The sequence below is a fragment of the Lepidochelys kempii genome, chromosome 6, assembly GCF_965140265.1.
Source record: "Lepidochelys kempii isolate rLepKem1 chromosome 6, rLepKem1.hap2, whole genome shotgun sequence".
Taxonomy (NCBI): domain Eukaryota; kingdom Metazoa; phylum Chordata; order Testudines; family Cheloniidae; genus Lepidochelys; species Lepidochelys kempii.
In genome coordinates, this window is record NC_133261.1 from 52,535,118 (window position 1) to 52,558,273 (window position 23,156).

Sequence of the window (23,156 nt, forward strand, 5' to 3'; positions counted from 1 at the left end):
TTTCTTCTCCATGCCCATTATTCCCTATGTCTTTGCACAGCCTTCTATGTAGGATGCCTCCTCGTCTGCCTGACTTGGTGGCAATGTTCCCAGGATACACAGCATTACACGAACTACAGAAAACCTGTGTTACATAACTCAGACAAGAGAGCTGAGTAACATACCTGTCTTTTAAAATAACACTGGCCACAAAAGTTAATTGCATGGTTACTGTGAAATAACACAAATTATTTTGTGGTAATCACACAGTAATTCCATTAGCAATGACAGTAATTATCTGGGTTAACACAAGTTAACACATTAAACGCTTCTGTGCTATCTTCCAATAACGTCGTAATTCACTGGTGTGCCAATTGTGCTGGACAAAGTTAAACAACTCACATTAAAGCCCACGCTATGGTGCCATGAAGGAGCCACTATTACAGCTTCCACAAATGTTAGTAACAATGTTATAATTATTTCACTAATATAACAATATGAAAAGCAGAACAGAATCAGCATGTCTTATGCTGCAAACTCAGGGTCACTCCACTCAAGCACTGGTGCAGGGATGAGGGGAGTCAACCCTCAACTCAGGGCCCTGCAGCTCTTCCTGGAGAGTTTAGTCCCAGAACTGTAAACCAGTCGATAAGGCATGTGCCAACCCAATCAAACACACATGAAGAAACCAAAGGGAGATAGCTGAGAGAGAATTTTTTGCTCCTAAGGGCTAATAAGAGCACCCAGCTAACATTTAGAATTTAGATTGACAAAACCATCTTGTGTCACCCTGCTTAAAACTGAGTACCATCATCATATAGTTCCAGAGCAAAGTTCACAATATACCTTAAACTGTGCAAGCATAAACAATTGGCCAACACGAGTTTCTTTGTCATACTCCCAGACAACCTTTCTCTTGATAAAGAAAAGCCAGGTTTGCAGCCTAGTGACATTCTCTTATAGCTATAGACTTGTAACACCCTAACTACAATGGACTTATGCTGAAAAGATGGGCTGAAATACCCTTGGCACCTGGTATGAGCTAAAGAATGTTATAACATTTATAACCTCTGGGTTTTGTTATTGGTGGAAGAATGGATGTTAAAAAACCTAAAATGCTAACAAGACTCTGCAAGGCTGGGAGTATTCAGACTTGGGTGGATGCCCCAGAGAAGGAGGAGGAGGAGGATGGAGAATGAAGGAATCTGACTTACATCCCAAGATAGAGTTCAACTAATCTTTCCTTCATTCCTTCTGATTAATTGTGGTTAATGATTTGCAAAATGCCTTAGACATCAGACATTCTGTTGCACTGAGTGACAAAAAGAAAACAGAAAAGAAGAAGAGAAAGGGAAAAAACAAAACATCAAAATTTCAAAATTTAATTTTTTTTTTAAAATTCACATATTTTAAGTGTTCAGGTTTGATTAAAAAATACCCACAAACATTTAAAAAACCTAATAGCTTTATGTAAACATTTTTCGTTTAAAAATAAGGCAATTTTTTCATTCTAAAATGAGTTTTGAATTAATATTGACCAGCTCTACTACCAGCAGATGTTAACAGCCATGCTTAGATGTGGGCTGGGATAACTGGGTCCCAGTCTAATCGGACCTTTAATTATCACCAGCACCTTGCATTTAAGGCTTTATCTACATAGAAGTGTTGCATCAGTATAAACTGAGGTATGAATTTAAGATGATACAGTTAAACCTGGGCAAATCCCAGTGTGGATACTCCCATTTCAGTATCAGAGTGGCTTTTATCAGTTTAACTTAATTCAACTGGGAATGGGTTTAAGGCCTTGTCTAGATGGGAGAGATTTGCCAGTTATACAGGTATATACCTCTCTTATTCCAATGTAAAAGTAGCATTTTTTAAATTAGTTTTCCCAAGTGACATAATCTAAACTGAAAGAGAGCATTCACATGATAGGGTTATACCTGTAAATCAGTATCACTTCAAATCCACACCTTAGTTATATTGCCTGTGTAAACAAGGCTTAAGTTGTTTGTAATGGTGCTTGCATTTGATATCAGCTCTGTTGGCATTTTCTAGGCCAGTGGTTTTCAACCTGTGGTTCACAGACCCTGGGATGGGGTCTACAGACTATGTTGAAAGTTTCCAGGAAAGGTGACTATGAAAATAAAGTTTCAGATGCCAGAAAAGGCATTCCGTTTTTCTATTCAAACAAAAGTTTGTGAATACCCACACCTACAGGTCAAAACTCAGAAGTGTTGTCGTTATTATAGAAGCCCACAGTTTAACACCCTTTCTCACACTGCATCAAATTCCATGCCAAGCACGTGCAACATTTATAGTTAAATTCTGTTCAGTCAGTTTTCAGACTAAGACTTCTATGATAGGGGTCCACGGACTACAGGTTGAATTTCCAAAGGGATCTGCACCTTCATTCAAAATTTTTTATGAAATGAAAAAAGGTTGAAAACCACTGCTCTAGGCTCATTCCAAGATAAAGCTGCAGTGAAATTGCTCCTCGGAAACTGATGGAGTGGAGCACTCAGGGTGATCAGTAACAATACTGTCTGCAAGGAGTTCACTACACCTGGCATTCTGTCAATATCAGTCAGTGATGGGCCTCCATTATTAATGGAAAATTGGAGGGAATTATTGTCCCATATTGAAGCACAAAGATGACATTTCAATCTACTACTGAGCCTTAACAGCGACGGGCACAGTGCTCTTTTCAATATTAAATGGTTGGGGAACAACTTTTGGAAATGTTCCTACAGCAACACCCACCCTTCATGGGAAAGGGATTATCCATGCAAATTTCAGGGAGTATGTACTGAGGTTACTAATTTGAAAAATGAAGGATTTGCCAAGGCAAGTGACTAATTAAATCCTCTGTATCCTGGGACAGAAAGAAGAGCTGGATAAGAATAATTTGTAAGCAGGAGAGACATAAACTTGTAACCCAGGAGAACCGGATGTGATAAAGGTTTGGTTCTTTAGATTTGTTTTAAAAACATCTATTCACAGTGCCTAAAAGGTGCATTCACCCCTGTGCGGAAAGCCAAGTCAAGGCCTTCAGTTTTTGAAACCTCAAAACAGAGCTTTGGTGGATCACAAGCAGTGCAAATAATGGTGCTGGCCCTCTGCACAGGAGTGAATTCCACCCCAAGGGTGAGATCCTGGGCCTCATCTCAAGGAAGGCGCTGGAACAATTTGTGTTTTTTGGGGGGGAGAGTGCTAAGAACCCCCACTGTAAACCTTGTATATGATGGAAACCACTTCAAGCCAAGGGGTGCATAGCAACCCTAGCGCCAGCACCTATGTCCCCTTTCTTCCCTTGAACATGCTGAAATAAATTGCTTGTTGTCTTATTGTTTTTCTCTTCCCTCACTTTGGTTTCATAAATTATTCTCTTTTCATTCTATGGCTCAGAGCTTCAGTAAGTCATTGAACTCTTAGATGTATACTGGAATTCTTAATTTTCAAGGTGTGACAGGTGTTTCAAAAGTTATTGTAACCTCAACATTAAGGCACAAAATAAAACTATGACCCAGCAAAATGCTGTGGCTTGAATTCCAACCTGTGAGGTAAGTAAAGTACCAGAGTGATTTAATTTTATTGTGTAAATTAAATTGCACTCACTGTAAAGTTGAACTTAAAATAACTCTTTTAAAAATTGCTGTAAATAATGACTTAACCAGGAGAAGTTGGAACCTGTTGCTGCTGAACAGACTGCTGGGTAATTTGGGGTAGAGGCGGTGGATAAAGACAACATTTTCATATGTTTAAAGAAATTACACCTTAGGCTTGGCTTTGGCTTTGTCCTGGCATCAAACTGATTTGATCTCTTGGGTTTTCCCAAGATCTTCCCAGTCTGTGATTAGGCAAATAATCCTCTAATGTTAGTGACTCATTAACAGGAAATTAGTCTTAGATCTATGCATACTCTCATGCAACCAAGGGTACCTTTGCTTGCTAAACCCTGAATGAGGTATCTGATGCAAAGAAGGAATTTTAACCATTAAAATGCTGACAGTTACAACCAACCAAATAAGAGGGCACAATCCAATATATTACAACTCATAGAAGGGAGAAATTTTATTGCCCAACTCTGACACTCCCAGGTTTGAAAGTTCAGCAACTATCAACCGTCATTCAGTTCACATTCTGTCTGGAGAAAGTGTGAAACAAGGACTAGAGAGAAAATAAATCCAATAGCAAAACAGGGTAAAAATGGAGATGAGACCAAAAGACAAATTCTAATGAAAAAATAAACACAAGAATCTGTGTAATAAACAGGTTGTGGATTACTCACACATACATGCAAACATGTTGCAAGGGTAGAATTTTCCAGAGCTGTACAAAAGAGTGGGTTGGGGACAGTCTAGGTGTTTGGAGGGAGCAACTTGGAGAATGTGAATTTGGGAGTAATCTGTTTGGAGATTGCAAGGTGGGGAAGACTGTCATCCCTCTGGGGGCAGGATGACAGCTGTGACGGATGGCCTGTGGTATAGGTTAGTTGTGGTAAAATGTGTATCTATGGGTGGAGAAGTAAAGCTTAGCTTTTCATTTTTTTGATTTTGTGTCAAGTATATTTGTGGGAGGCAGCCTTTGCTATTAAACAACTAAATGTTTTGTGCATGGGTCTCTTCTTCTTCCTTTTTTTTTAAAAAAAAAACTGTTTAAGCATTTGTTGTCAGCCTGGGATTTGCCTGCAGCCATCATTCTAAAATCCTTATTTTACAGAACTGAGGCACATAGAGATAAAGGCTAGGAATTTCAGAGGAGCCTAAGGAAGTAGCTAGCTCTGATTAGATTTCAGTGAGATTTAAGCACCCGACTCTTTCAGGCTCTCTTTAAATCTCTGACCCAAAGTGACCTGCCTGAAGTCATACCTCAGCAATAGAACCCAGACTTCCAGTTTGGCGCTTTAACTAAAAAAACATTCTGTCCTCCCAACCACAAGTGAACTCCATTTCTAATTACCTGATTTTTGCTAATGATAATATTCTGTTGGTTTGAGGCATACTTAGAGAAGATGGAACTTATGCTATATGTTTAAGCTCTTGTAGAACTGGTTTCTGAAGATTAAAGTCTGTAATTTTATATGTGCCAGGTGTGAGAAACTTGCTTGGATTGTAGCATGATCTCTTACAGTTAAGGAAAACAATGGGTCTTTGTAATTGCTGTCGGACCAATTTGAAACAATGTCATTTATCATTGCTTCATATCTAGACAAATTTTCCCATTCTGCTTTTTGTATTTTATACCATCTGATCACTATTCCTTCTGATTGTGGTCTAGCAGAAGCAAAAGAATTGACACAAGAGACGTGAAAAAACTCACGACAGTTCAGCTCACGATTCATTAAAATGGAATTCCTGGTTTTGTTTTGAACAAACCTCAAAACTCTAAAACCCAGCTGAAGTTACTTTCATCTGTTCAGAATGCTTTGCAGTTTCAGTTTAATTGGCAACACAATCCAGAACTAAATTACTTATTTTAGGTTTTGTTACAAAAATCCAGCACAGCTCCACAGCCTATATTTGTATGCAGTGTTAGTCTAGTTGGTCTGATATTCTGCCTTAGGCACAGGAAAAAACATCTCTTCATATCCCCCTTCCTGAAGTGTGTAGTGGCCAATTGTCCAATATTACTCTAGAGGAAGGAATGATTCCTTCCTAACCTCTGCTAGCCACATTGAGTTTAGGTGCTGAAGTAGTAGGACTGCTAACTTTCTTTACCCACAAGTTTGTAAGATCAAAGTTTCTTTACATCAAGTTTGAATGTGACCTCTTAGGGCAACAATTTGGATAAGGAAGTGTTAAAAGCAAGATAGCACTATTTGAATCTAATAATGTACGAAGAGGGCAGTGACTTATCCACAGATGCATTTAAAAAAAAACAAAAAAACAGAGGGGCAAGAGAGGGCATTTACTTTGAAAACGTTATGGTAGCTTGCTTGGCTGCTACACACTCCCTTTTTATATAACTGAGTCAGGTAAATTTCTCTGATTGAAAGAAATTGGGGAATATAGCAGTGGGGGAAAAAAAGCAAAACAGTGGCAGAAAACTAAACATTCCTTGCCTATGGAACAAACAGGGAGCATCGTATTACTTCATCAACATTTTTCAGAAGTAGATTAGTGTTCGATGGACAGTAGTGGAGACACAATCCTCTGTTTATTAGGGTACAGCATCAATGCCCACTTCCCCGTACTGTTCTCCCCCATTACCAAAGCGAGTGTGCCTCAATGCTGACATGGAGGTAACTCCTGCAGGGTGATTCAGTCTTCATGCCAATTTAACAGCTAGCCCCTCCATTGAGACTGCTATTGGTGGCAAATGCAGTAGTGTTTTCTTGGTGATGTGATTTTCCACAGGAAGAGAATCAAAACCAATTCACTTAACAGAAGCTGCCAAAAAGCAAACACGTAAGGATTTCAGAGAAAGGCTTCCGGTCCTGTTACCAATTTTCCTATGTTGCTCCTTCTGTCCTTTTAGGTTTTGACTTTATAAAATGAAGGTTGAGGTGTCAGAGGAAATGTAATGCCAGATCAATTATCAAAATTGAGTACTTATGGTAAATAATTATGAAGCTAATGTGGATTACAGGCATATCATTTAATATTGCAAATTTTTGCATTTTGCCAACTTCTGCCTTCTGAAAACCAAATGGGATGTTTTTTGAAAAACTAACTAGTATGAAGTAACATCTGATTTCCATGTATAATTAGTAGTTTATATGATCCACCAGTAATAGATAGGTTAGCATTTTGTACATGACACGAGCTGGTGATACTAAACTCAGATAATCAGTTAGAATTGTGAAGGTGATCAAACACTTGCTGCAAATGTACAAAAACACCTTAGTCAAACAAGTACAGTAGACATAGGGCAATAGTTTTAAGAATGCTTAGTGCCTTCGGTCCAGATCCTCAAAAGGTATTTAGAGTTCTAACTCAGTCCTGACTAGATGAGGGACCAGTCAGAAAAAGGGTGATAACTGCTGTTCTGTTGGGACTAAATCTTCTATAAATTATTATGAAGAAAATCTCTCAGCTGGACTCAGAATAAAATGAGAGTACAGTGAGTTCAAAGGCTAGAAGGGACAATTGTGATCATTTAGCCTGACCTGTATAACAGGCCATGAGACTTCTGCACAATAATTTCTTTTGAACTAGAGCATGTCTTTAAAAAAAAATCCTATCTTGATTTAATTGGCAGTGATGGAGAATATGCCATGACCCTTGAAAAACTGTTCCAGTGGTTAGTTACCTTCACTGTTAAAAATGTATACCTTATTTCCAGTTTAAATTTGTCTAGCTTCAGCTTCCAGCCAGTTACAAAATACACCTGAGGGTGGAGGAAGCATGTATTGAAAGAGAAAAAATTCCTATGTGGAGTTATGTTACCACTGAAATTTTATAGAGGCAGTCTTTACACCTCTGTTAAAGAGAGGTCAAAGCAGATCAAATGTTTATTGGTTATTAACATACAAATCTTGAAGAACAAAGATGGCAAGAAAAATGCTTGTCCTTGTATCCTCTAGTCTAGTCAATCAGTGCAGTACTAATGGAGCAAAATAGCAAGTAACTGTGGAAGCTTTTTTGTATTTGTTTCAAACATCAGTACTGTACAATGATATAACTATGTTCCACTAGGATTGTAAATGCTAGGCTTGAAAACCCTTTTTTATTAATTCAATACTAACAGGAATTCACTTTTAAAGAGATAGTGCAGTTTAGAGAAGGTATCAGAGGTCACCATCAGCTATCAGATTGTAAACAGAAACTACCTGTAGTTGGATTGAAACATCAGCAATGAATCTGTTTGCTAGCATATCTCTGGGGTGATAACAGCACTAAGGAAGACAGAAGCTGCTTAACACCTTTCAAATATATAGCATCTTAAATACAAAGATCTTGACACTGTTTACACACGTTAATCGGCGCTACAACAGGAACATGATTAGAGCAGAGAGATTACATGACCGGTCAAAAATCACACAGTGAGTCAGAAGGACACAGGAGTTCTTATTCTCAGTCTCTGCTGCAACCCACAGATCATCACTCTGACTGCTGCAGTGAATGGCTCCCCACCAAAAACCAAATGTCCGGTACTGAGAAATACATCTAGTGATGAGAAAAATTAGCCAAGAAAATACAGATGCTACGGTAGCTCAGCTAGTGGATCAATAATGACACATTTGACACAGAATATGTGAACAATGATGTAGAAAAAGGTCACCACACTGTTGGTAATCACCACTGGAAGGTTGGAAGGGCAGACTTGGTTAACAGTGGCACAGGCCTATGCATGACACAGGACAAAGCTCCACCCAAACCCATCAGTTTGACAGTAAAAAGTACTGAATACGACTTTGCTGGGTGCTCAAATTGGGTAAAAAAGCATGAATAATAGGGGAAAAAAAATCACAGTAAGGCAAGTCTGAACTAGGAACTAGAGTACCTACGCGGGAAAGTGGGAGTAAGCCCTATACAATGGGTTTGATCAGATCCCTGTATTAACTGTTCACTTTCAAAATTCCTCTCCTTCAACTTCACTTGAAAACATGGTTCTTGTTAAAAAATATAGTTTCATTTTAATTGAGTAAATTTGCTCAGAACTGAAGACATGGAGTTCAGTAGATACAATACAGCATGGGTGTATATATGAAATAATAGAAATAACGAAGTCTAAGTCACAAAAGACAAGTAACTGAAAAGGAAATAGGGGTCCAAAAGCAATAGAAGAAGTCAAGTAGGAAATAGCCCATTAGCTTTTCAGTCATATTTGGGGAGAAAATATGAAATCCATCGTCAGTGAAAAAGAAAAGTGGCACTACTTTGATGAAATGCAGGGAAAGGGAGCTTGGTTGGCTACATTACCAGCAGAAGTTTGTTTTCTTAAGGTAGAGGTGAATTATAGGGAAAACAGAAATAATTCAAGCTGCAATCACTCATACTCAGTGCAATGGCTGTGTTCTTCCTAAATAGTGTAAGGAATCCAAGACCAGCCAGATTTGGTCACTGGTAGAAAGTGGGAAATGAAAGACAAAACCGAGGCTTTCCTCACTGAATTTTGATGAAGAAAATTCGTGTGAGGAGGTCATTTTAGGCCATTTCTACACTAGCGAGCTTACAGTGGCAGAACTGTACTGATGCAGCTGCACCATTGTAAGATTGTTCATGTAGCCGCTCTATACCAACAGGAGAGAGCCCTCCCGTCAACACAATAAAACCCCCTCAATGAGTGACAGTAGTTATGTCAGCGGGAGAAGCTCTCCTGCCGTCATAGTGCTGTGCACACTACCACTTATGCCGGCAAAACTTATGTTGCTCAGGGGTATTTTTCCACACCTCTGAGTGATGTAAGTTTTGCCAAAATAAGTGGTAGTTTAGACATGGCCTTAAACTCCATCCCTCAGAGATAGATGGGGTCTATCTAAACATTCACCAGTACTGCAGTTCTTTCAAGGAACTTATTCAAGATGGGGCAGGATAGAGGAATTTGAAGGGATGAAAGATTAACTACTTCCTGGTGAAAGTACTTGAATTCTTCCAAGGAGGGAACAGTATATTGTCCTACAAAATGTATAGTGGGTAATGTTCCTCGCAATTAAGTCATTCCTAACTAAAAATGCCTATTTGCAGACCTTTAGTCACATTACAAAGTCCAATGCAAAGCTTGATCAAGACAGAACATCATATTTGTTGGATAAGTTCAGCACACCACAATTTATTTCTAAGCAGACCTGGGAGAACAATTGCATAAGGTCACAAGAGAGACAAAAAAAGGAGATAATTTCTCCTTACCCTAAAAGGCAAATCTGACTGTCGACATTATGGCATACATAATCAATATAATAAAGGAGTCAGCTCATCTTTTTCTTAGAACAAAGTAAAATTTATTGCTATATACTGTAGCTCTTGATTTACAGAGGTATCCATAGAGACATAATTACTCAATCTGATCAGACCATTAGCCCATCCAAACTGATACCTTGCTTCCAACACTGGCCATTCCCCAATATGGTGGAAGAAGATATTAAAATGCACTATTATGGAATACTGTATTTCAGTGAATAACATACTTTTTGACCCTCATGGCATTGTTTATATCCTGAATCATGACATTTGATGAAATTTTACCATGGTTAATTATGGCCATAAAGACATTTATCAAGATGTTTTAAAATTCTAATGGTCTTTAACAAGATCTTATTGAAAGTGAATTCCTTTGTGAAGGAAAAATTAAGACAGAATATCAGTCTTGTAGTAATTCATTCCCAAGGGCAAGCTATAGAATTGTTAGCTTTTTCTTCGTTCAGAAGAGAACCTAAGTTAGCAGAGGATTCCAAGGCCATCAGTTATAGGCTTGATTAAAAAACAACATTAACAAAACACTCAGGAACAAATTAGTAGTTCAACTGGTGCTTCAGGCTTCATATCTAATTTTTGAATTCCGCAATTTTTTAAAAAAAGTATCCAGCCCAGTGGTATAGATTCTGTCAGCTGACACTGAAATTTTCAACTTGAGTGGCTAGACAACTATCAACAGAACCACCATGGGTCATTAGTCCTGCAGAAATTATGAACCACAGTCCAGCACACAGCTAAATATTTAGAAGCAGAGCTAGAAAAAATGCAATATCTCACAGCAATATAAAAGAGACATCACAATTAAAATATATTAATCCTTCATCGAATATGGTGCCTAGTATCTTTTTCCAGTATATACTTAACCGAAAATAGAGACTGAACTGTTGCCCACATCATCTCTACATCTTCATTACCCTTTTTATTGACCTTCAAAAACAGATGTCCAAGTCTGACCAAACCAAAACTCTCTTTTTTGAGAGAAAGTGCAGGCAATATGATGGCAATAATAATTAATAAATAAAAATCATTTCAATACAGAGAGAAGTTGCAGAAGAAAATAAAAAAGTTAAATTATAGTAAAAGATTATATCAGTGTGTATTTGTCATAAACCTCCACTTAAGGTTTTCCACACCAAACCCACCACCCTACAAAATAATAATAATAAAATTATATGATTGTGAGGTTATAAACAGAAAGCTGTAAGAGCAAAAAAAAAAGTATTTAATTTGTTTTTTCATTGGCAGGTGGAGCATTTCAGAAACTTACAATTGAAGTGAGAAAATCAAAGTGATTTTTGGAAGATATTCATCCACAGCGATCTAAAAAAAACCTCTCCCTCCTTTTCTTCCAAACCATCTCATAGTCAAAAATAACTAGTAGAATCCCACCTGTCAAATGAGTGGAATAGCGCCCCCCTCTGGCTTGGGTCATGTGCAGGAGAATCTGAGAGTTGCGTAGTGGATTAGGAACACCCAAACCTGGATGGGAGAAGCAGGACAAAGGCAAAGATATTCTAAACAAGTTATTAAAGTAGAATAAATAGTCAAAGGGATCTTAATACTAATATGTGAAACCACTAATTCGATTAGAAAGGGTTTTGTTCAAATTTAGGCTCTGGAATCTTTGAAGCTTGCTCTGATTTTCAGGAACAGGCATCTTTGGGTCGGTTCTTTACAATATGTGCTAACTGCTTATCTGTTCCACCTTGCATTTTGCTGTGATGCTGGGAGTATCTTTCCCAAACCCGAAGAAGAGCTCTGTGTGGCTCAACAGCTTGTCTTTCTCACACAAACAGAAGCTGCTCTAATAAAAGATATTACCTCACCTGCCTCATCTCACTAGCATCCTGGGACCAACACGGCTACAACTACATTGCACAATTGCAGTGTAGACTTCTGTGCTCGGGCTGGAGCCTGGGCTCTAGGACCCAGCAAGGTGGGAGGGTCCCAGAGCTTGGGCTGCAGCCCTAGCCCTGAAGTCTACACTGCAATTAAACAGCCCCATGAGTCAGAATTAGCTGGCATGGGCCAACCACAGGTGTCTGCAGTGTAGACATACCTTAAGTGCTATAATCAGTTTTTGCTCAGATACTATTTTAGACATTTTTCTCTTTCAATTAAATACAGTGCTATATTGATTTTAATAAAACCACTGATTCTAGAAAAATTACAAACTACCTAAATATTGATGCTGGATGCTGCATAAAAATATAGAAGTGGGTTTATCCAAGACTGTCTTTGTGTCTGGCTTACTTGGTCCCTCAATCTCTGACTTTAAGTTTAACTAACTCTTCTCATCTCAATACAGATATTATTCTGAGTATATACATATAAATCCAGGTCACCTAAATGGGCATTGTCCAGCAAGGTGAGTATGGGTGGTGGTGTTGTTTTCTAGGGATTAGGAGAGTCAGAGGAGCAGATACTCACTCAAGGTTATTTACACTGCACAATAGTGTCATGTGACTATCAAGGGCAATCTAGCCTAGTAGTCAGAGTGAGCGTTAGACCTGGGGATCGGAATAGATGTCGGGAACTAAGGTTAGGGTCAAAGCTGGAGTCAGTAGTCAGAAGCTGGAGCCAAGGGTCATGCTGGAGGTCAGGAGCTAGATACCAGAGCTAAGGATCAAGCCAGAGGGCAGGAACTGGATATCGTAGCCAGAGGTCAAGCCAGAGTCAGTAGTAAGAAGCCAGAGCCATGGGTCAAGCTGGAGGTCAGGAGCTAAATACCAGAGCTGACAGTCAAGCTAGGAGTCAGCAGTCAGAAGCCGGAGCCTAAGGTCAAGCCAGAGCTCAAGAACTGCAGCAAACAGGGTAGCAGGCAAGCAGGTTCAAGCCAAGGGTAAGACAAAGACAAGGCTGGGTGCAAGGCAAGAGCAGCAGGAACAAGGTAACATAGGAGCAGGCACAATGGTGGGAATGAGCGTTGAACAGCCAGTAAGCTGCTGCTGGCTTAAGAGCTGGCCCCTCCAAACTAGCTCTGCTGCAGGCCCTGTTCCTGAGAGAGAGAGAGAGAGAGATGGGAGGCACAATTGACTGTACAGTTAGCCTACGTGTATTATATGCTGCTGTATGAAAGTCAGGCACGCTGAGGTGGAGTTAAGGTTTCTGCTCTGAATTCCTTTGTTCTGCTTAAAACATTCAATTACTGATTTAATGTGTTTATATATTTAAACAAATACAAAAATGATAATCTGATAAAATTAAATTTCTCATAAAAATTAACTAAGACAGTTTCAGCTATTATTAAGCAGTGATTCTTTGGCAACAGGGAGCCAAATCCACTGTAGTTTTTCTGTCCAAGGTACACAAGTGACACACCATGCACACTGAAATTAATCAAATGGCATTCAACAATTGCTACTGAAGGAAAAAAAACCAAGCCCGAAAGAAGGATTGCTATGCATGACCCTGATCCTGCAGTCAAGGTGTGTACCTGGGCATAGGGGTCTGCCTGCACAGGTCAGCTTGCAGGATTGGGGGCTACATTTCCTCCACTTGCTGTTATTAAACACTTTAGCTATAATTCACCTTTTGACATAAAGACATAAAGCATGCTCTACTAGATGCAGTAGAAGGGCATTCAATTATAAATGCTTGAAGGTTGACAAATACATTTCCACTTTCTGCACTGCAATTTTGGGTGGGTGGGGGTATAGAACTGTGTTGTTAGTAGTTTATACAATCCCGTTTTCTTCAGCTGGATGTTTTGCAGGATTTAGTCCATGCTGCTTCATCTGTACTGCGATATCGAACAGGTAATCATAACATTCGCACCTTCAGTAAAAAGAGAACAGGAGAAATGTGGAGTTGGGACGCATCCTTAGGAAGCTGCATATGTTTAAAAAGCGAACATTTTTCTTCTATACACTGACCATTGATAGCACAGTAGTCAGGCAGCACACTCCCGCTATCACTTTATTGCAATAGTCACTCCACCTCCACGGTGAAGTCTCTGGTGGGGGAGGATTAGCAAGGCCTCTGTGGTGCCCAGGGTTTGTGCTGCACAGCTCTCCGCTGGCAGGTGGGATGGATTCTCGTTAAACAGTCCATCATGTGTGGCTGTAGGCTGAGGCTGTTGAGGAGGATACTGCAAGGGGCCCATGTAAGGAACTTGGAGATCTTCCCCAGAAGCTGATGTGTATGTGGGAATCCGGACTATCTGTTCCCACAGGTTGGCAAACTGGGCAATGATGGCTCTTCCAGATGTCAATGGCTGCTCCATAGCCATGAGGAAACAAGTCTAAGTTTCCTCTCCAACGGCCTATATAAACTCCACCAAAATCAATCAGATTCTTTATATGCAGATTGTCAGAGGAAAGATCACAGATTCTGTTTTCCCACATGAAAAGAAGTTGTCAAGAACCCTGTAGACTGGGCCAATTGTCACTGGTGGTGTGAGCCAAGAGAGTGAAGTATCAACTGTGGCTGGGATGTATATGCAGTGATTCTACCTCCATTAATATTTCAGGGCTACTATGGCAACAGATATGACCTTCTTTAAATTGCACTCACATTGTTTTGGCTTTTTCCCATGTTTCTCCCCATACGTAAACTCCATGACGTCTGACCAATACAGCACAAGAGTCTGGGTATTCATTCATTGCATGTGCCATTCGTTCCTTGAGATCCTTCTCCTCTGGTGTGTTCTCAACGATGGGGACCACTAACTTATCATCATATCTAAACAGAAAATAAGGTAGTATTGCAATTAAAAACCAATGCGTTCTGAAGTGTTTTCTATCACGAGACTACGCTGTTCCTGCTCTTACATGGCATGGATGATATCAGTTCTTTCCCACATCTAAGAGCCATCGTCCTAAGCTTTCCCCAATCAAGGAGGTTCTCCCTTCATTATTTGCAGAGGATTTGGTAACATCTTTAACAGTGATTCTCAAACTCTTTCATCTTGTGAACAATGCTATGCTATACATCCTCTCAAGGACACTTCCGGTCCCAAACCTGATCCAACATCTTCCCTATGAAAGCTATTGTGCTGGGTTACACTACCCTGGGAATACTTGAACTGTATTCAGGACAAAAGAAAATAAAAATACTTTAATGCACTTCGTGTAACTGCTTGCTTACATATCATTATTTTGTATCCGCTGTTTATTGTCTCTCCTTGGATTTAGGAATTTACTTTTCTCAGCACTAAATCTCCTTTCATTGCCTGCCCTTACTGCTTGCATCAATATGAGTCACTTAGCAGTTTTGGTCTGTCCTCTTCTGCACTGGTTATCCCTCTAATATTGGCAACATCTACTAACTTGATCATGGCTGAATTTATTTAAAAAACACTTAATAAAGAAAGATATGAAGCAGTCACTTAGGATTAAAATGTCTGAATTTGGTTGGTCTAAAAAAGACTTTGGAAACCCTGACAGAGTCCTGATCAAGGATAAAGGTAGAAGTAAGTGTCAGTGCTTGAATAATTAAAGATGTTTCTCTGTTGTGACAGAGTCCTCAGTGGGATACGTGCAATCTGCAACAATAGTTTGAGAACCACTGCACTATAGGTAAGATGCTGCATGCTGTTCAGTGGAACTTGCAGAATAGTGTGTAGCAAAGAGAGACCAGGATATTTGGCATTGTTTGAACCTTAATTAATATTTGCAGAAACTTGTTTAAATAGATATACTAAATCTCTAGATCAAATTCAGATTCACCATCAAGATCATACAGGTATTTTTTAAGTAGTTGGTGGGAGAACATCTTCAAAAAAGATGGAGTCACATTATAGATAAGAAGCAATGCTGAAAGTAGTAAATCTAGTATTAGATGTGTTTATTCACAGAAAGAGAGAAAATCTGGTTCTATACAGAGTCTTTTATGCGGAAGGCATCCCAAAGCACTCTACAGTCTAATGAATGAAACAAATGTAGTAATGTTTGTGAGCTCACCTACTACTCACATACAGCGTGGAAATTAAAACAAGCGCTGAAGTGTTGGCTAGGAGTGAGAACAGACAACTGGGAGCAACATGTCCTAAGTTCTAGTCCCAGCTCTGCCACCATCTGAGTGAATTTAGACAAGTCACAACACTTCTCTGTGCCTTCTTCTATAAAACCACTTACCAGCTTCACAAGGTTGTATGTGAGAATTAAGGTCTACAAAACACCTTGAGATTTTTAGATGGTATGCACGTACTAAGTATTAATTTATTATTGAGAGAAAAAGAGAGACCAGGCTCATGCTACTCTTTTTTAAAGATGTTCTGGGATAACTGAGGGTTGGGGATTTTCAAAACTGTTTATCAGTGGCTAGCATCGACTTAAGGAGCAGTGCACTGTAGGTAGCTATCCCACAGTTCCCACAGTCTCCGCTGCCCACTGGAATTCTGGGTTAAGCTCCCAATGCCCGATGGGGCAAAAACTATTGTCGAGAGTGGTTTTGGGTTCATGTCGTCAGTCGCCCCTCCCCCCCTCAAAGCAACAGCAGACAATCGTTTCGCGCTTTTTTTCTTGGGTTACAAGACGCCATACGATGGCAAGCATGGAGCCCGCTCAGCTCACCGCTGCTGTTACTACTGTTACTGCTGCTGTTAATACACGGTCTCCCACAGTATTCTTGTCAGCAAGTTAAAGAAGTACGGGCTGGATGAATGCACTATAAGGTGGGTAGAAAGTTGGCTAGATTGTCGGGCTCAACGGGTAGTGATCAATGGCTCCATGTCTAGTTGGCAGCCGGTGTCAAGTGGAGTGCCCCAGGGGCCGGTCCTGGGGCCGGTTTTGTTCAATATCTTCACAAATGATCTGGAGGATGGTGTGGATTGCACTCTCAGCAAATTTGCGGATGATACTAAACTGGGAGGAGTGGTAGATACGCTGGAAGGCAGGGATAGGATACAGAGGGACCTAGACAAATTGGAGGATTGGGCCAAAGGAAATCTGATGAGGTTCAATAAGGATAAGTGCAGGGTCCTGCACTTAGGACAGAAGAACCCAATGCACAGCTACAGACTAGGGACCGAATGGCTAGGCAGCAGTTCTGCGGAAAAGGACATGGGGTGACAGTGGACGAGAAGCTGGATATGAGTCAGCAGTGTGCCCTTGTTGCCAAGAAGGCCAATGGCATTTTGGGATGTATAAGTAGGGGCATAGCCAGCAGATCGAGGGACGTGATCGCCCCTCTCTATTTGACATTGGTGAGGCCTCATCTGGAGTACTGTGTCCAGTTTTGGGCCCCACACTACAAGAAGGATGTGAATAAATTGGAGAGAGTCCAGCGAAGGGCAACAAAAATGATTAGGGGTCTGGAACACATGACTTATGAGGAGAGGCTGAGGGAACTGGGATTGTTTAGTCTGCAGAAGAGAAGAATGAGGGGGGATTTGATAGCTGCTTTCAACTACCTGAGAGGTGGTTCCAGAGAGGATGGTTCTAGACTATTCTCAGTGGTAGAAGATGACAGGACAAGGAGTAATGGTCTCAAGTTGCAGTGGGGGAGGTTTAGGTTGGATATTAGGAAAAACTTTTTCACTAGGAGGGTGGTGAAACACTGAAATGCGTTGCCTAGGGAGGTGGTGGAATCTCCTTCCTTAGAAGTTTTTAAGGTCAGGCTTGACAAAGCCCTGGGTGGGATGATTTAATTGGGGATTGGTCCTGCTTTTGAGCAGGGGGTTGGACTAGATGACCTCCTGAGGTCCCTTCCAACCCTGATATTCTATGATTCTATGTAGTGAGCATTGTAAACACCTCACGCATTATCCTGGAGTATGTGCAGAACCGGGCTAAGAGACACCAGCACGAGGACGATTGTGATGAGGACACGGAGAAAGACATTCCTGAAAGCACGAGCTGTGCCAACTGGGACATCATGGCGGCAGTGGGGCTGGTTGATACAGTGGAATGCCAATTCTGGGCCCGGCAAATAAGCACAGACTGGTGGGACCACAGGTATGGGATGATTCACAGTGGCTGCAAAACTTTCGCATGTGTAAGGCCACTTTCCTTGAACTTTGTGAGTTGCTTTCCCCCACGCTGAAGTGCAGGAATACCAAGATGAGAGCTGCCCTGACCGTTCAGAAGCGAGTGGCGATAGCCCTGTGGAAGCTTGCAGTGCCTGACTGCTACCGGTGAGTCGGGAATCAATTTGGAGTGGGCAAGTCTACCATGGGGACTGCTGTGATCCAAGTAGCCAGTGCAATCACTGATGTTCTGCTATGAAGGGAGTGACTCTGGGAAATGTGCAGGTCTTAGTGGATGGCTTTGCTGCAATGGGGTTCCCCAACTGTGGTGGGGTGATAGACTGAACACATATCCCTATCTTGGCACTGGACCTCCTTGCCAACCAATACATAAACCACAAGGGATACTTCTCAATGGTGCTGCAAAAACTGGTGGATCACAAGGGATGTTTCACCGACATCAATGTGGGATGGCTAGGAAAGGTGCATGACCCTTGCATCTTTAGGAACTCCGGGCTGTTCGAGCAGTTGCAAGAAGGGACTTACTTCCCAGACCAGAAAATTACAATTGGGGATGTTGAAATGCCAATAGTTATCCTTGGGGACCCAGCCTACCCCTTGCTTCCATGGCTCATGAAGCCATACGCAGGTAGCCTGGACAGTAGTAAGCAGTTCAACTATAGGCTGAGCAAGTGCAGAAAGGTGGTAGAATGTGCTTTTGGACATTTAAAAGCTTGCTGGTGCTGTTTGCTGACTAGGTTAGACCTCAGTGCAACCAACATTCCCATTGCTTTTGCTGCTTGCTCCATAATATCTGTGAGAGTAATGGGGAGACGTTTATGGCGGGGTGGGAGGTTTAGGCAAATCGCCTGGCAACCGATTTTGAGCAGCCAGACACCAGGGCAATTAGAAGAGCACAGCTAGGCACGCTGCGCATCAGAGAGGCTTTGAAAACCAGTTTCATGACTGGCCAGGTTACGGTGTGACAGTTGTGTGTGCTGCTCCTTGCTGCAAACCTGCCCCCTTTGTTGATTTTAATTCCCTGTAAGCCAACCACTCTCCCCTCTTCGATCACAGCTGGCAAAGGAAATAAAGTAACTATTGTTTTGAAACCATGCATTCTTCCTTTATTAATTTAAAAAAAAAAAAAAGTGAAATAACTGACAAGGGAGCCCGGGTGGGGTGGGGTGTGGGAGGAGGGAAGGACAAGGCCACATTGCTTATTGCAGCCACACTACAAATCATAACTGTTTGAACAACAGCCTTCTGTTGCTTGGGCCATCCTTGGAGTGGAGTGGCTGGGTGCCTGGAGTCTCCCCCCTGTGCATTCTTGGACATCTGGGTGAGGAGGATATGGAACTTGGAGGAGGGCAGGCCATTATACAATGGATGCAGTGGGGTCTGTGCTCGTTGGCTTTCCTGCAGCTCCAACGGACGCTTCATCATGTCCGTTTGCTCCCTCATTAGCTTCACCATCTGCCTCTGTTCTTCGTGCTCACTTAGTCCTTTCCTGGCCTCTGCCACTGAATGCCTCCATGCATTAAGCTGTGCCCTATCAGTGCGGCAGGACTGCATGAGCTTGGAAAACATGTCATCGCGAGTGCGTTTTTTTTGCCTTCTAATCTGCGATAACCTCAGGGATGGAGATGATAGGGGGAGCATAGAAACATTGGCACCTGGAAAAAGGGAGAGTAAAATTTAAGATGATACATTTCTGAGAACAAAAGGGAGAGTCTTTCACAGTGAATCACGCAATCCACAGCAGACAGCACATGTGCTTTAGGTACAAGGTCGCATTTTGCCTTTTATATTGAGCGCCTGCTGGTATGGTGACATATCACAAATGGCTGGGCAACAGAATCTGGTTTCCAGGAAGCCATGGTAAGCCTTTTGGTACGTGGGGTTGGCTTCTTATGTCTTCATAACATGTGGGAATGGTTTCAAACTGCAGCACCATCCTTTCCCATAGCAAGCACTGCTGGTTTGGTTTCACATTTAAAAGGAGGGGCTGTGGTTTTCAGGTGGATGTGCAGCACACACCTCCCCCCAGCCCATCACATGGCTACTCTCTGGGATGATCCCTTTTAGCCAAGTGCAAACAACCCAGCATGAACGGGGTCCTTTTAATGTTTCCTTACAAAAATTCCCCTACTTCAACCAGGTGACCATGAATGATATCACTCTCCTGAGGTTAACCCAGAAGGATAAAGACTGAATGTTGCTTGAATGCGATCAAAACCCAGGACCATTCGCTGCCATGCTTTGTGTTGCAATGATTCAAGACACTGGCTTGGCGTGGTAAAGTGTCCTACCGTGGAGGATGAAATAAGGCAGCACTCCCCAGAAACCTTCTGCAAAGGCTTTCAGAGTACCTCCATGAGAGCTTCATGGAGATGTCCCTGGAGGATTCCCGCTCCATCCCCAGACACATTAACAGACTTTTCCAGTAGCTGTACTGGCCGCGAATGCATCCCAATTCTTCAGGGCAAATCAAACATTAAACACTATTGCTTTTAAACCCTGTACTGTAGTTTCAAATGTGCACTCACCAGAGCTGCCTCCTCCGCCTTCAGGGTCGGGGATCCCGCCTTGGGAGGGTAATGGCTCCAGGGTGATGAAAAGGTACTGGCTGCCAGGGAGAATGGATTCACCACCTGCCTGCTGCGCATTCTCTTCCTCCTCCTCTTCCTCATCCACAAAATCCTCCTCCCTGTTGCGTGAGACTCCCCCCTTGCAGGTGTCCGTGGACAGTGGTGGGGTAGTGGTAAGGTCCCCCCCTAGAATGCCATGCAGCTGATCAAAGAAGCGGCATGTATGGGGCTCTGACCCTGAGCAATCGTTTGCCTCCTTTGTCTTTTGGTAGGCTTGCCTGAGCTCCTTAACTTTCATGCGGCATGGCTGTGTGTCCCTGTTGTAGCCTCTCTCCACCATGCCCTTTGTGATTTTGGCATATATATTAGCATTTCTTCTTTTTGATCGGAGTTCGGCCTGCACAGATTCTTCTCCCCATTCAGCAATCAGATCCAGTGTCTCCCTTTTGGTCCACGCTGGAGCTTGTTTGCAATTCTGGGGAGACTGCATGGTCACCTGTGCTGCTGAGTGTGCTATGCCGACCAAACAGGAAATGAAATTCAAAAGTTCCCGGGGCTTTTCCTGGGTACCTGGCTAGTGCATCGGAGTTCAAAGTGCTGTCCAGAGCAGTTAGAGCACTCTGGGATAGCTCCCGGAGGCCAATACTGTCCAATTGCGTCTGCACTACCCCAAATTCGACCCAGCAAGATCGATTTTAGCGCTACTCCCCTCGCCGGGAAGGAGTACAGAAGTCGATTTTAAGAGCCCTTTAGACTGACGGGACAGGGTTGGTGGTGTAGATGCATTCATTTTAAAATCGACCTATCATGGCTAAATTTGACTGAACCCAGCAGTGTAGACCAGGGCTCGGTCAAAGGTAAAACTTCTGCTGACTTCAGTGAGAGCCCATGATAAATATTTTGAAAATCCTATCCTTAATATTTACCTGAACAATCACCAGAAAACAATACCCAGAAAGAGCCCCTGAAAATTGAATTAAAAAAAAAAAGATTTTTATACAAAATTCAAGATAATAATCCAGTGCTATCAGGTGCCTTTGTCTGCATTAGTATTTGTATTTTTAATGTATAGCAAAAAGTTTTCGTGAAGTTGCCATCTTTATGTGCAGAGAACACACCCTTGTGTCAAATCCAAACTTCAATGCATTTCTACCTTCCTAAAAGTTTTTGGGGAAAATGTTAGTTACAAAATTAACACCAAGAAAGTGCAGAGGTGTATATCTTTAACATCCCATAATTTCTCATCTTGTTGTCACACACTATTTGAAATGAGTGTGCTCATCTCAACTCAATGCTTTGTGGGAAAGAGTCCCACAAAAAGCCACCACATAAAATCTAGAATAATTCAGCACCTTCTCTGGAGAAGTCAGTGACTGAGCTGTTACAGAGATCTTGTTACTTTTTATCCCTAACCATAGGGTGTTTTCTTTTCATCAGGTTAGGGTCACCCCTGAGACAGCATGTTGGAAGCTGGGGCTGCTATCTTTTCACTATATCTAGCATCAGTATTAAAAAATGGCAGCCTTTCACCTTTCATTAGTACACAGAATCACTCAAATTCGCAATAAAAGCAGCATATTGAAATGTAAGGGAAATTCATAACACTGGAAAACATTGTTCTTCCCTAGGCAGTTTAACGTTCCTCAAATTGGATTTGAGCTTTGGTCCAAGACATGCATGGTAAGTTTTATTCAAATAAGCCCCTTAGTGAATATTCCACTGACTTAATTACAAATATTGCTCACTTGAATGCTGACACCATGAAAGACACTGACATTTTTGAAGATGACATTTAGCAGAAACATTGTACACTGGATTAGTCTTGTAAATGGGAATCTACCTGTAATACCCTCCTGAAGTGCATTTCTTGATCCCTTTTATCATTTCCTGATGGGTAATTCTAAACTCACTTCCTGGATAGAGAAGGGTAGCCATGACAGCAGCTTTTGAATGAGTGTGGATCACAGCTCCAGCTCCTAGGAGGAGAAGAAAAAGGGATACCTCTGTATTTCATCTTGAAATGTGACTCCCTATCTTCCATTAAGATAAACTGACATGTGAAAATGAGTTTCAACACTTCAGCTGAACATCCTTGCTAATGGACTAGACAAGGAAAATAGTCAGTTCTTTCGAGCAACCAAAAGGTATGTTAATAAGAAGTCCTCTCTAATCTACAAAGAACAGTGAGAGTTATCTTTAGGGTGTCAGTAGCTAGTTTTAGTGCAAATTCCAGGCAAACCTTCTCCCTCATGCACCTAGTTTACATTTCCATCTGTTGAGATGACTAAAACATTTTAATTACATCACCAAAGAGCGCTGAGGTTCTAAAGAATTAAAAATTTGACGTATTTGTGGCAGAAGAGTACAAAGAAGATTCAAAGAACTCTGAAGAGAAGGAGAGTTTCTTTGATGTACAGCTATTTCTCTCTGGAGACTATAAACTGGTTCCCTGACATCACTTTCAATCATTTTATTTTTATACTGTGGTGTGGTGGAAAGGTCAAGCACAGGAATCACAAGGTATAAACCTGCAATGTTGTTGAAAATTGCAAGTTCTCCTTTGGATATGCAAAGGCTCCCCATGTGCAAGTTTCCTTTACCGGAAAACAAGAATAGACTCCCAAAATCTTTTTTTTTTTGAAGGGGGGGGGCGGGGAGGAGGACAAAAGACACAAATCTTGTACAATTGCATAAAACCTTCAGCTACTGTTAAAATCAAATTCCATAAAATTAAACTGATAAAAATGTGTAGAAAGTGCAGAAGTGTTAGATTAATATACATTTAAAAATATTTTTAAAATATATTAAAATATATTT

General features: G+C 41.3%; 2 protein-coding genes across 4 annotated transcripts in view; both read right to left on the minus strand.

Annotated features, from left to right (window-relative positions):
- Positions 1–23,156, minus strand: part of APIP (APAF1 interacting protein) — an 82,010-nt gene that overhangs the window by 44,579 nt on the left and 14,275 nt on the right. For 2 of the 3 annotated variants that reach the window (XR_012159390.1, XR_012159389.1), the window contains exons 5-7: positions 22,180–22,315; positions 14,355–14,522; positions 11,229–13,616 (exon numbers count right to left, since the gene is read on the minus strand). Coding sequence is in view for 1 of the 3 variants with exons in the window: in XM_073347940.1 (XP_073204041.1) it covers positions 13,517–13,616; positions 14,355–14,522; positions 22,180–22,315 (404 nt within the window). In the remaining 2 variants the exon portion in view is untranslated. Of the gene's footprint in view, positions 1–9,842; positions 13,617–14,354; positions 14,523–22,179; positions 22,316–23,156 lie in introns of those variants that run through there. The other variant, XM_073347940.1, reaches the window with a different exon arrangement.
- On the minus strand, positions 17,247–21,475 carry LOC140912824 (uncharacterized). Its single transcript, XM_073347932.1, has 2 exons — positions 20,298–21,475; positions 17,247–19,424 (listed from the first exon to the last, which is right to left on the minus strand). Exons 1-2 carry the CDS (start codon positions 20,827–20,829, stop codon positions 18,847–18,849), a joined length of 1,110 nt encoding a protein of 369 aa, XP_073204033.1. The 5' UTR covers positions 20,830–21,475; the 3' UTR covers positions 17,247–18,846.

What these genes read in the sequence shown, in the direction of transcription:
- LOC140912824 (XM_073347932.1), bottom strand. Translation starts at nt 20,829, where the DNA reads ATGCAGTCTCCCCAGAATTGCAAACAAGCTCCAGCGTGGACCAAAAGG. An exon ending in AGGCGGAGGAGGCAGCTCTG is followed by an intron (nt 19,425 to 20,297) that starts GTGAGTGCACAT and finishes CCCTTTTTCCAG; the next exon opens with GTGCCAATGTTTCTATGCTC.